The sequence below is a fragment of the Capra hircus genome, chromosome 2 (genome assembly GCF_001704415.2).
Source record: "Capra hircus breed San Clemente chromosome 2, ASM170441v1, whole genome shotgun sequence".
NCBI lineage: Eukaryota > Metazoa > Chordata > Mammalia > Artiodactyla > Bovidae > Capra > Capra hircus.
In genome coordinates this window covers 22582863-22596475 of record NC_030809.1, presented here as the reverse complement: position 1 = coordinate 22596475, position 13613 = coordinate 22582863, and the positions used below count along the sequence as shown (strand labels likewise).

The 13613-nt window shown below is 44.3% G+C and overlaps 1 protein-coding gene across 2 annotated transcripts in view; it reads right to left on the bottom strand.

Annotated features, from left to right (window-relative positions):
- Positions 1-12452, bottom strand: part of DOCK10 (dedicator of cytokinesis 10) — a 308358-nt gene extending 295906 nt beyond the window's left edge. The window contains exon 1 of one of the 2 annotated variants that reach the window (XM_018058883.1): positions 12113-12452. In XM_018058883.1, coding sequence (XP_017914372.1) covers positions 12113-12235 — 123 coding nt within the window. In that variant the 5' untranslated portion in view covers positions 12236-12452. The remainder of the gene's footprint in view (positions 1-12112) is intronic. The other variant, XM_018058892.1, reaches the window with a different exon arrangement.

The window sequence follows — 13613 nt, the reverse complement described above, 5'->3', positions numbered from 1 at the left end:
AGCCCATATTACCTTTCTCAGGTGGGAGAAAGAGGTGACAGGGATGAAACTGGAAGAGAGGTTCTGGCTGCATTTTGACGGCAAGAGGAAGGCGTGGAGCCTGGAGGGATGGCTCAAACTCCCCCCACCCTGCTCTATATGGTAGTCACGTGGGTGCTAAAAAGAGGCTGGCATAGACGTGAAGCCAGAGAGCTGCTAGCAAGACTGGGCATGAGAACCAGAGAAATGATCCTAAAGCAGATGGAGCCTACCTTTGTTCTCTGCAGGAACAGAAAATGGGAAATGAGTTGACATGCTAACTTCTGAGCCTTTACCAGGTCAGAGGAGTGTGTCTTGCCCCCCTCAGTCACTGCTGCCTGTCCCTCTGCCAATTCAGATGCTACTAGCCCCATCCTCTGTGTGTATAAACAGCTATTCCCTTCATCACATCCTCAAATAACCACCTTACGTTACCATTTTCATCTCTGAAATACAACTTTGGTTGTAGGTCATTTGGAGTCATTCCTTCAGTTGCTAAAATCAGCTATGTTAATCAATAATACTGTTATTAAAATGAAAACAATGAATCCTCTATTCAACCTCTTAAGAAGAATAATAACCCCATAGATCTGTAGAACTAAGGCATTTTTAAAGCTCCTACTGTCCAACATTCTAATTTTAAAGACAAGGAAACTGAAACCCAAAGAAGCTTAAAGACACAAGCAAGGTTACACAGCCGGGAAACCACTGCTTCCTAATGATAAAAAGATACATTTTTCAAATTGATTGACTAGGAACCACATAATGGCTTTTGACTTCAAAAAATGGAAGTTAATAAATAAACCTTCCCTGTTAGCACTCAGAAAGGTCCTAAAAGAGTCTTATCTGTGCATATGGGTATGCCAATAAATTTTATTACTGGCAGTTTCACAGGGAAGTTTTATAGCTATGTAGGTAGACATACTTTAAATCAAAATGGAACACTTTACATTGGAAAATAAAATCTTCTTTTGAGTAAATGACTAATCTTAAATAATGTAAAAAACATGAATGTAAATGGTTTTAAATATTAGTTCTCCAAATTTGAATTTTCTTTTTCAAAAAAGTTACTGAGCTCTGATAGCACTTTCATTTTTGTGAAGGTTACTCAGCTATAGTTAATTCCCATTTTCTCCTTCTGAAGAGTATGACAAAGGGACTTTTAAGAGCTAATCAAATAAACAACGAGTGTTCAAAAATAACTTAATTATCATATTTCATTGAATAGTACATTTTGTCAAGTTTTTTGTTTGCTTGTTTGCCAAGTCAGATGTTCAGGCCTGTGTTCTGTTTATAGAATGTGTGATCTGAAAGCCCAAACAGCACTGGTCATTTTGACAGCCTTAATGAGCCATTTAGATTGGTGATTACTAAAATAATTGCATGAAGACAAGCTCACTGTGGTCATCACAAATGGGTTCACCTTTTTCAATAGACTCTCCTCTATCTCCTGTTGTTAAATTCTGCCATTTGAGTGTTTAACATAAAGAACTGACTCGTTTCCCCACTTTTATATATCAGGAGAGGGAGTTATGCTGAAATAAATTAGGAAAAGTGACTATTCTCACATTTAGCAGCACAATTAAAGGAACTTTTGATGATCTGGGTCCATTAATTCTGCTATTCTCAGAGGCAGACATTCCCACCAAAATCCAATTGCAAAATATTAATGTTTTCAAAGGCAAGTGTTTTGCTCTATTGCCACTAACTTGGTCACATTCATTAAATTTTATTATTTCTACATCATTTAATGTAGGTCAGCATGTCGAGCCCAGCCAACACAAGCATTTCTTTTCTTTCCAGCCCACTGACGCTGCTGTGAATGACAAGAGGCGAACAAATCTCATTTCAGTGAGGAGAAGGAAAAAAAAAAAAAAAACACCCTCTCCTTTGTAAACATGAACATTAAAAATCAAGATCGCAAAAGGCAAAGTAACAAATGTCATGCTGCAATCCAACTACTCTATGCTTATCTTGCCAGAAATGTATTTCCACAGAAGGAGAAGAATCCAATGATGCTCCTTTCAAGAGATGAAGGGACCACTGTTTGCAAAGTTTAACACACCCTGTGCCAGTCCCGTTCTTGGGAAAGAGCTGCACTGACAGTGTCCAGAGTTGGTGTCATCCTCAGTATACAACTCTGCTGAGAGGTCATAAATGAAAAATTGTTCATCAGGGCAAAAGTAACCACAGCTCTTCTCTCATTCAGAAACTCTTTTCAAAACCTCTTCCTATGGTTAATACTCTGAGGTTTCCTTTCTCTCTTTGCTCTCTCGCATGGATGCTAACTGCATGTTTAATGAGATCTGCTTGCCTGCCTGGTGCACCCGGTCTGAAGAATGCAGTTATCGTGGTGAATACAGACTCAGACCCAGACTGCCTGCATGTTCCTGGATTTCTCACTTACCAGTCATTTAGCAGATCTGGGGCAAGTTTCTGATCTCCAAGCATCTCTTTCCTCATCTATACAATACGAACACCAGTCCTTGCCCACACGGTTGTCATGAGGATTGAAAGAGACCGTACATGTCAAGTACCTGCCATTTAGGATGTGGTCACTATATTTCTATATAATCGCATTCTCACCACTTGCCAAGTAGACCATGAAGAAGATGACTCAAGGAACATCCTTAGCAGATACTGACAACCTGGTTTTGAAGTCATAGTTCCACTGTGACCCCTCACTGGTATACACCCAGCCCACTCTCCTGACTCTCCTTAAATGCTCATTTGCAGTGGGAAGGAAGACCTCCCCCTCCTTATTTTCATATAATAAAGTCGTGTCTGACTCTTTGTGACCCTATGAACTGTAGTCCACCAAGCTCCTCTGTCTATGGAATTCTCAAGGCAAGAATACTGGAGGGGTTGCCATTTCCTTCTCCAGGGGATCTTCCCCACTCAGGGATCAAACCTGGGTCTCCCGCATTGCAGACAGACTCTTTACCAACTGAGTCACCAGGGAAGTCATTTTTATATAATCAACATAGTGTAAAAGTAGTGAAACAGACAAGTTTCTCTCAATGGCGCTTATATGAAGGCAGAAAGGTTGGAAAAGAGAAACAAAAATGAGGAAGGTGAAGCACAGTAATGGGTCAGAGATGTCTCCACTAGAAGGAGGCTGGAGAAGATGCTTGCATTTGGAAATTCAGGATGAATTTCCTGAGTGGGTGACAGCCGAGAACCCAAGGGATGAGAAGAAGCCATGAGAACTCCAGGACAGAGAAACAGCAAATGTAAGGACTCTCTCATCCAGTCCCCTAATTGCACAGATGGGGAAACTGAGACTCCAAAAAGGGAAGTGACTAAATAAAGAGTCCCAGAGACAGGGCTGGAATTCTGGTCTTCAGTCTCAGTAGGATCTGATATTTCCTATACCAAATCCCAAATTGGCCAAGTTGTTCAAAGTGCATGAAGGAACTTCAACTTAGACAGTCGTGAGGAGGAAAGGGTCTCTCAAGACGGTGGTGAAGGACAGCAATCACAGGGCTCCTGGACCACATTTGTTGCAACCTGTTAAGATATCAAGGGCTTTAACTCCATGGAATCCCATCCTTAGGACATTCATCCACGAACAAGAAAAATCTTTTTTTCTGAGGATCAATGACTGAAAGAAAAAAAGTTCATCATTTTCTGTTTCCAGCAGTCAGATTTTCTGATATAACCATTTATTTTCAAATAACTAAAAGTTTCAGTATGATGGCAACATAAAGAAAAAGCAAAACAAAAACAATAAGGAATTATCATTACATATCCTACCCGAGTTAGAGTGATTTTGCTTTCAAATTCTCTGGCAAGTGGGGTAACACTGGCCTCACCCTGGGACCCAACTGTGGTGTTCTAACCAAGATGAGAACTTGCATAGACTCCAATCACAACTCTGTCACATATGTTATAGAGTGTTTTTCTTAATCTCACTCTATAATTAAGGTGTTAGCTACAGAAGCAAACAGAATGCAAATAAGCAAGGGATTTCTCTAAAGTCACTTAGCAATGAGTCAATCTCATTTTCATCCCTAGGTGGTCTAATGTTTATCTTTGCCTCAAGAGACTCTTTCAAAGAGTTATAATAGGTCTGCACTATACTAGACCCTCACACAATTGCCTTTACCTGACAATACACTGCAAAAATGGTCTAAACATGTAGGTATGTATGTATGTGCATTTCTCAAATTTCAGTGCGCTTACAAATCACCAGAGGATCTTGTTAAAATTCATATTCTGATCCAATAGGTCTAGTATGGGGCTAGGGATTCTGCATTTCTGACATCCAGGCAATGCCAATGCTATTGGCCCTGGACCACATTCTAAGGAATGAGGATCCATCACAGCATTGTGATGTCCTTTGTGAACAATTACAGAAAAGAACCGTCTTGTTTTCAGAATCTCAATCCAGTTAAAGCTGACCGTGTCTAAGTGCTACAAAGAATGAGATGAATTTATACTTTATAGATCAAGTTACCCAACTGCATATGAGAAACTGGAACAGGATGTAGGCTTTAGCGTCAGACCCCTAATGTATTTCACAATATGATACTATGTGAAGAAACTTCTTTTGGAATTAGAAATCTTGTTCTGATGTTGAACTATTTGATAATATTTGAAGATTTAAAAAAAAAAAGCTGACCATGTCTAGAGCGAATTATTTTCTTTTATCTCAACGCTCTCTTAATCTCACGTCTAATCATCAGGTTTTCCTCTTTGACTTGGTCGCTACGTTTCATATACTGATCCTACTTCACTGACCTACTCCTGACTACATCCACCTTTCCTAACCTGGCTTTTTGTTATTGTTGCTAATATTGATTTTTTCCCCTTTACTATATTTTCGGTTGTTGCGGTCTTACATCAATCTTTGTAAGACACTACGAATCACTCCTTTGAACAAGATAGCATGTGAGGAAAGACTCTCAGCACAACCTAGTCAAATGGAAATATGCATCGTCAAGGACACACGATTCACTGGAAAATTTCAGGCCCTTGCAGGGCTGGGTGAAATGACTGAGAATGGAGAAGCAGCCCGTCCTGGGAAAGAAGAGGACTTGAGAAGAAGTAACCCCACCCTCTTTCACAACTTGTTTATGGCTTTGCCAGAGAGATGGCATGGGGATGACTGAGTTCATATTTTAAGGATTTAATAACTGAGCTCTGGTTGCCTTGGGAGGGTCTATTATTAATACAGGTAACTGGAAGAGCCTCTGCTGTGGCTTTTAGCCTCAGAGGAAAACACATGGGAACACTTGTGGCTGCTCTGCAATGCCAGAGGGAAGGACAGAGTTCTTCTTTAGGTTGAGCTGCCCATCAGAAGGCAAACTCAGCGCCTTGTGTCTTCCAACTTAGAGATGCTATTGGAAGCAGCTACAAAACGGGTTGTTATCCAGGATGCAAAAGAGGCTCCATGTCAGTTACTTAACTCAGAACAATCTATTAACCCTACGTGTCTCAATGGCCTTTTGTGTAATCTGTAACTATAACGACTTCCTCATAGGATAGCTCTGAGAATTAAATAAAACCCATAATGCTGTGTCAGGCATTTTGTAGGTTCTCAACAAATGGTTTATTATGTAACATTTATGACTGCTCTTTTTTTATGTTAGGCCTTAGAGAAGGAGGTTGTAAAGAAAAAGGCAGGTGAGAATGTTTATTCATTCTTTCATTTTTTGACCCATGTAGAAGTTCGCTAGAGCCCACTGTTGCTCCTTATGCAATGCCCTTGAGAAGTCAAAAACATGAGTTGATACAGTCAATAATAACCTTCAACCATGATCTTGTCAGCTAAGTTTGGGTTGACTTCTTCACCAGGCAAGGGACTTTCCTCATTTGAGACGATAAACGTGGGACTGGAATTTCTGCTAAAGCCTGTGATTTCTGCTAAACACCCTTGTTGTGAAGAATCCCGTGGAAAAAAACGAAAACAAAGCAAGGGTGCAGGAATGCCAAACAGATAGGCTTGTGCTTTGCATGTTGCTTTCATTCTAGACACTGTCAGCAAAACAAGAGTTTCATTTTCCTTCGCTATCATTTCCTGCACCTTTTCACTGACTCTCACTCCCAGCATGGGATTTTTCAGAAACTCTAGTAATCTCCCACTCAGTTTCTTAAAACCCTTCCTACTCTCAACTACCTAAATATCACAAAGTTTAGAGGGGAGGACATTCTTCTATCTAAGAATTCCTCCTGCCCCTGTAAACACAGTTACATATTCACTGCTTCTCAATCAGAGATCTTCAGTAGGTCAAAGGTTCTGCTTCTTATTCAAAGCTCTCTAAAATATCAAAAGGAGTATCACTGGAACAGAGGAAGTTAGGAAGCATCAAATCAAAGTTTGGATATGGAATTTGGGAGATTACTGAATTAATGTTGTCCATTCTTTACCACTTGGCCTTTCTGGTTGGGTGGGGAGGGAAAATATATACTGATTAAGTACAATCTCTTCTGACGGGATGTTTCCTTTTTAAAAGAAGTTAATAAATTTGGATACAATTCAAGCATGAGGTGCAAAGAAATTTCTGTGTAACAACAGAATAAAGGTCCTAAAGAATACATGTGAACAAAGTGACATGTTCCCATCGAGGAACCACATAAAAGGCTTTAGGCAAGAACTGACCATATGATTATTTGGTTTTTGATAAACCTCCACCAGGATTTCCTAGGTGGCGCTAGTGGTAAAGAACCCACCTGCCAATGCAGGAGACATAAGAGAATTGAGTTCAGTCCCTTGGTCGGGAAGATCCCTGGAGGAGGGCACGGCAACCCACTCCAGTATTCTTGCCTAGAGAATCCAATCAACAGAGGAGCCTGGCAGGCTACAGTCCACAGGGTCGCAAAGAGTCGGACATGACTCAAGTGACTCAACACGCAGTCACGCACAAACCTCCACCAGCTTCTGTACTTCCTTCCCACCATCTGACCCTAGCCAGGCTCTTACCCTCTCTGTTACTCAGCCTTCCATTACTCTGACCAATCGTGTTCCACACATAAAAGTCCCTCTCTCTCACAGTGACAGATCTGATGCGATGTTAACAGAAATTAATTTTTTTTTCCTCTTGAATTGCTATCAAATAGAACATATATGGATAAAAGAGCACCAATCTTGTTTATAATTCATGAACAGTGTGTGTTAGTCGCTCAGTTGTGTCTGACCATTTGCACTGTAGCCAGCCAGGCTCTTCTGTCCACGGAATTCTCCAGGCAAGAATACTAGAGTAGGTTGCCATTACCTTCTCCAGGGGATCTTCCCGACCTAGGGATCAAACCCTGGTCTCCTGAACTGCAGACAGATTCTTTACTGTCTGAGCCACCAGGAAAGCCCTTAATGAACAGAAAGCTATCTAAATGAACTAATTCATGTGAAAATACAAATCCCCTTATACATTTTAAAGGAAGAGCTTCTTATCAAAAAGAATCTCTAATTAATGGCACTACAACTTTGAGGCCAACACAGTAGGTATATTCAACCAAAACAATAAGAGATTCTAGTCCTGACATAGGAGAAATATTCCTAATCATTTTTGAACTGAGATTCTGCACTAGAGAAGCTTGCTTTGTTGGACTACCATAAATGGGGGGTTCAGGAAAATACTTCAGTTTCACTTGATCCTGAGATTGGCTTCTGCATGAGTTGTGATTCACTTGTTTTCTATGAAAACTAACCTCAGGATAACTAAGGAGGAAACATATACTTTTTCAAAATGTATATTTTGCTCCTAACTGTTCTTTATTGTTCTTATTCCTTTTTTTTTTCTTTTAGACAATGTCATTGAGATATCTTTGAGAAATAAAAACTGTATATACTTAAGGAGTACAATTTGTCATTGTGATGTACATACACATTGTGAAACGATCACCACAATGAAATTAAATGACTTATCCATCACCTCTACATAGTCACCATTTCGTATGTGTGTGTGTGCTGGGAAGAGTTAAGATCTTCTCTCAGTACATGACAAGTGTGCAAAACAGTATTTTCAACTACTGTCACCAAGTTGTACACTGGAGCTCCAGAACTCATTTATCATGCAGAACTGACCAGTCTGTACCCTTTGATGACCAGCTTCTCATTTGTTCGTCCACTGCTCTCCCCACTCCAGCAACCACCGTTCTACTCTCTCTGCATCTATGAGTTTTACAATTTTAGATTCCACACAGAAATGAGTTCAAGCGGTATTTGTCTTTCTGTGTCTGACTTATTCCACTTAACATAATTACACAAATGGCAGGACTTCCTTCTATTTCTCTCTTTTATAAGGTTAAACAATGTGTGTGTGTTTGTGTGTATCCACATACACAATGGAGTATTACATATCCATGGCAATGGAATATCCTAGCTGTTGTGAAATATGCTACAATGAACTTGAGAGTGCAGATAACTGCATTATTGTTTTAAGAGGAACGCAGAATAAGGTGGGTACTCAGCAGGAGTTGGCCTGCATGTGAGCTCCTGCAGTGTCTTGGGTTAAAACTGAAATCAAGCTTGCCTTGGAACCCACCTCTATTTCCCTCAGCAACTGGCCTAAAAGTAGGCCCCCTGGTAAGTCTGCTCACTCAGAATCCTTCCATAATTCAAACATAGTCTGAAGATTTCCTGTTCTATTATGCGTATAGGACACAGAGTCCAAAACCTTGTCCATCTGACAACCTCATCTCTTCTTATAATAACCTCTTATTATCCCTATCAAAGTCTACAGCAATCTCTCCATAACACTCTGGATGATTCTGGCCCCCAAAAGAGAGATTTCATAAAGGGTACTCTATAATCTAGCAGCGAGACAGGTTTTTTTCAGCAAGACCTTCTAGTGTCTCTCAAATATTTTTTCAATAGATGACAGCTTGCTCCAATACACACAATTCTACTTGTGGTTTTAGAGTGGGCTGCCCATAATCTTCTTCCCTGAGTCTATTCATTTTCTCCCCTGACAACTAGGATTTGAGGACCTGAAGGAACACAAAGAGTCTTAAGGAAGCGGATCGATGTGAGCTAGGCTTCATCTTCACTGTGTTGTCCAGTTACACGGTCTTAGGTTCAAAAGGGATGTTCTGCCTCACAGAATCCCATTGAGTTTGGGTGCCAACTCAGAGAATGCATCATCTTCCTGTCACCCTTAAAGAGTTAATTATTTTTGACGAATTCTTTTTTCTGTTGGAACACTGAATTCTTCTATGCATACGTATGTGTGCTTAGCAGCTCAGTCATGTCCGACTCTTTGCGACCCCATGGACTGGAGCCTGCCAGGCTCTTCTGTCCATGGGGATTCTCCAGGCAAGAATACTGGAGTGAGTTGCCAAGCCCTCCTTCAGGGCACCTTCCCAACCCGGGGATGGAACCTAGGTCTCCCGCATTGCAGGAGGCTTCTTTATGGTCAAAGCCACTAGGGAAGGCCCATGCATATGCGTACATGAATATAAACTGAAGGCCCCTACCTCCTGGAGTTATGCAGTTCGGCTTGTTTACCTCCACCTGCTGATGATAACTATTTTTTTTTTAAAGTTGATGGTGGTGACATGCAAATTGAATGTTCCTTCCAACTTTAATATTAAAAATAAAAAGACAAGAAAATTGAAGATCATTTTTCATCTGTATACGGAATACTAATGGATCACCTTAAAATTAGTCTAGGAAAAACCTTGGTGTGTGTTACAGACAATTAACTGTTTGTTAAAGCTGTTGTAAGTTATCTGTATTTAGCAGAGTATTTTCATCTTGAGCAATCTGAGCAAAATTTGAAGACTATTAATAAGTTATGTTTGGAAGTTTTAACTTCAATGAGGTAGTTATTTGCTGGGAAAGAAACAAATATTAAATTACTAAATAAAGATGGTACAATATCTTTGTTTTCTTTTTACAACGTTCCTGAGAATCAACCCATCTCAATTCACTGGAATGAGAAACGTGTTTAGTATCAGAAGAGCCCAAGAAGACACTGGTATGAAAGTTACAGCCTCAGAGGTGGGTCAATTACGGATGCACACTTCCTGATCACTTTGTACAATGTAGATTTAAAGTATAGTGACAAAAAAATTAACGTGACACTTGAACAAAGAAAAAAAAAAGAGTGAACTGATAGGATGGATGCCAAGCACATGGCTTCCTGCTGCCAAAATCACTGCCCAAGCTGCCTGACTAGATGGGTAAGATCCCTTGAAACGTCTTGGCAAAAGCTTGTTTAGGAGTGTTGGCCACGGTGCTGAAGTGAGCTGAGGGAGGCAGGGAGGCCTCTGCCAGTGAATCACCCCTTGCACCAACTCTTTTTAAGACATTGAGCTTATTCATTTTGACAAGACTCCCCAGGATTTCAAATCTGACATAAATTTGGAGAAAATAATGTGTGTGTCTGCATACACAAGTATCTAGGATACATATTCTTTCGAGAAAGTCAAGTGCTACAAAAACTCCAGGAGAACCCAGCTGAAAACAAAACCCAAATCAAAAACAGCATTTAGGCTGTTTATCCCAATTGAATGCTACTTAGTTCGCTGCATTTCTCTACCAGATCATTACTGAGATTTGGTAAAATGACTCAACAGCAAAACAAAGTTATCTTAAAGGCACATGGCGGAGAATGACAAAGCCACCATCCTGAATAATCATTTCAAAGTAAAAATTATTCTCTAGGCATGCTGGAAGATATTACTATCTCTACTTTTACTCCAGTTGAACCTTCTTTTCAGGGGGAAAAAAAGTTCTTTTCGATGGTTTATCCTTCCTGCCTTGAAAATGTCCATGCTGATATCAGAATCAGGGAAGCTGCTTATTCTCCTAAGCCTTGAATTCCCTCTGGGGGATGGCAGACTGCAGCCAGTGAGTGGTAAGGGAGAGAGAGAGAGAGAAGGTATGGCCACCTACTCATTTCACACTCCAATCACCGCCACCCTCTTGGGCATCTGATGCCTAGTCCTCTGCCAGGCAATTAGCTTCCGTTCTGTTTAACTTCCAGACCTATGGCTCTAAAGAAAAGTCCTGGCTGTGGGAACCGGCTCTGGGTAGCCCTTGGCTCCCTCCTCATGGGTGACTGGCAAGAGTAACACTTTCTTTGACACTCTTAAAAGAAGCCGTTTAATTCCTAATGATATTTCCTGGCAAAAAGGAAAATGGAAACCACAAAGTGGGATTCCGGTCCAGAGAGGCAAGCCAAGAGTGTGGCTGCTGAACCCAAGTCTTGCTTTAAGGCTGTTGCCACTCGTCTCCCTTTCCCACCAGAGTAGATTTTTTTTTTTTTTCCCTCCTCCTGAGACTTCCACCCTGGAGGGTGACACCTACTGGAACTTCTGAACCTCTGGGAAGCTATGGATATGATGTGGGAATCAAATGAGCACTGCTGCAGGCTGCCCCAGGGATTTCCCGCGGAAATCACCCCGCTCTCTTAGAAGGCGTTTCAATAAGGAAGTAACCAGTAAAACGATCTTGGCGGGAGAACCCCACGAACATCTTAGAAAAATACCAGAAACCACTGACCCACGTCTTAATGACCCACATCTCCTGCAGTCTGGTTCTCTCAGCCCTTTCTGAAGTCCCATCAAGCGGTTTGTGGGTTTTTGCCCCGTAGAGGGAGGTGGGTGAGAAGTGCATTTGTTTCTGCGATAGCGTTCAGGTGAGGCTCCCAGGTTTTAGCCCAGGAGAGGACCTCCGATCGATCGCCTTCTCCCCTCCGACGCACCAGACACCGGGGGTGAAGGGGGCGCGCAGACCTGTGGACCGAGGGGTTCCGCTCCGTAGACTCGCCCACTGCTCGAGGCTCTGGGACCCCACAACCTAGCACCCGTGTGACTCGCGTTCCCGTCACCTCCTCACCGCCCCCACGCCTCCAACCCAGGCACATCCTCTCCCACGCTGCGTTTCTGCGGTCCACGCGGTCGCTCCTCGGAGTGTCCCCAGTCCCCAAACGCGCTCCCTCGGTCCCCAAGCGTCGGTATCGCTGCCTCGCGGAGGTGGTGCGGCGGGGCGCAGGGCAAGGAGGCTGGGGGAGGGCTTGCGGGGGAGGGGAAGCGGGGGGCGGCCGGGGCTGGGGCGCCCAGGGGCTCGCGGAGACCCGGCTGCGGGAGCGGGGTCCCTGGCCGCCCGGGGCGCGCGGGGGAGGCGCGGGGGGCGCGCGGCACTCACCCGCTGCTGCTGCCGGCTGCTGACGGCCACGGCGGCGGCGGACGCGGCGCTGTGCCGGAGCTCGGCCGCCTGCCCGGGTCGCAGAAGGCTCCGGGTGAACCTGCGGGTCCGCTCGCCGGCCATCGCCCGTCGCGGGCCCGGAGTGCGCGTCCCGCCGGCCTGGCCCGCGCCGACCTCCTCTACCCACCGCGGTTCAGGAAGCGGAACTCGGCGCCTTTCCCCCCCTCTTCCTCGCTCTACTCGCAAGAGGCGGGTTTTTCTCTCTAGCACCCCCACTCTCCCACCCCCTGCTCTCCGCCGAAGCTTCGCGACGACTTTCCAAACTCTGCGCTCCTCCGGGCGCGCGCGGCCAACTCGGCGAGCGGCCCCGGCCCGGCGGCGGCGCCTCTGGAGCGGGGGCCGCGGGACGCGCGTGGGGCGGCTCCTGCCCGCGCCGCCCCCGGGCTCGGCTGGCCACCCGGGGCTGTGCCCGCCGCCCCGGGCTCCGGGCGGGGCCTGCCCGCCGCCCTCGTCCCCATGTGGGGGCTCCTCGCAGGGCTGGCTCTCTGGCCGCGTTCGCTGGTTTGGCCCAGACTTTCCCCGGGCTGGCGAGGGGGCGCGGGCCAAGCCCGTTCGCCCTTCCAGCGGTGGAGACAGGTCAGAGGCTTAGAAAGGGTTTGATGACTGGGATTTCCGCAGCATCTACCCCGTCAGGCTTTCCAAATCTCCTTTGCCTAAAATTCCTCTTAGGACGCTGGAATAAGCTTCCCAATTCATTCAAGCCTCAGCCAGTATTCAGGAACCACCTACTACGTGCCGGATCACCTTGTTCTGGAAACTGGACCAAGAAAGGAGCTTACCAGCCCCACCTTAAGGCGGTGGGGGTGGTAAGGTTTTTGAATTAGGGGTGGGAGGCAGCAAATAACCAAATTAATAGACTACGAATCTGTGAACAAGGGAGTTTCGGATAATACAAGCTAGAAACCAGTAAGTCGGGGTAATGTGATGTAAGAGGCTGGGAAGGGGGGTGGAATCACATGGGGTGAGTTGTCTAGAGCGGACTGTGGTCTTACCAGGTAGTGTGGGTCAGATATGGGGGTGGAACTTATATCTGTGTTGTTTTTCTGCTCCCACTCTTGCCCCACATTCATCTGGCCTGCACGTTGTTCCCAGCTATCTGATTAAAATCTAAGAATTCTCATCCTGAGTCACACCCCAGGGTGGTTCTCCAAGGACATGTGGGGCTGGGATGCAAACGAGCACCCGCAGCCCCTAGGATTCCAGTCTGAAGAGACTGGGGAAAGCCATTCCAAGTATTCTGGGCTTCCCCGGTGGCTCAGTGGTTTAAAAAAAAAAAAAAAAATTCCACTTGCAAAGCCATACCCTGGAGAAGGGCATGACAGCCCGCTCCAGTATTCTTGCCTGAAAAAATCCCATGGACACAGGAACATGGCAGGCTACAGTCTGTGGGGTTGCAAAGAGTCAGACAGCTAGTGAAGTACCCAGCATTCCAAATATTCTA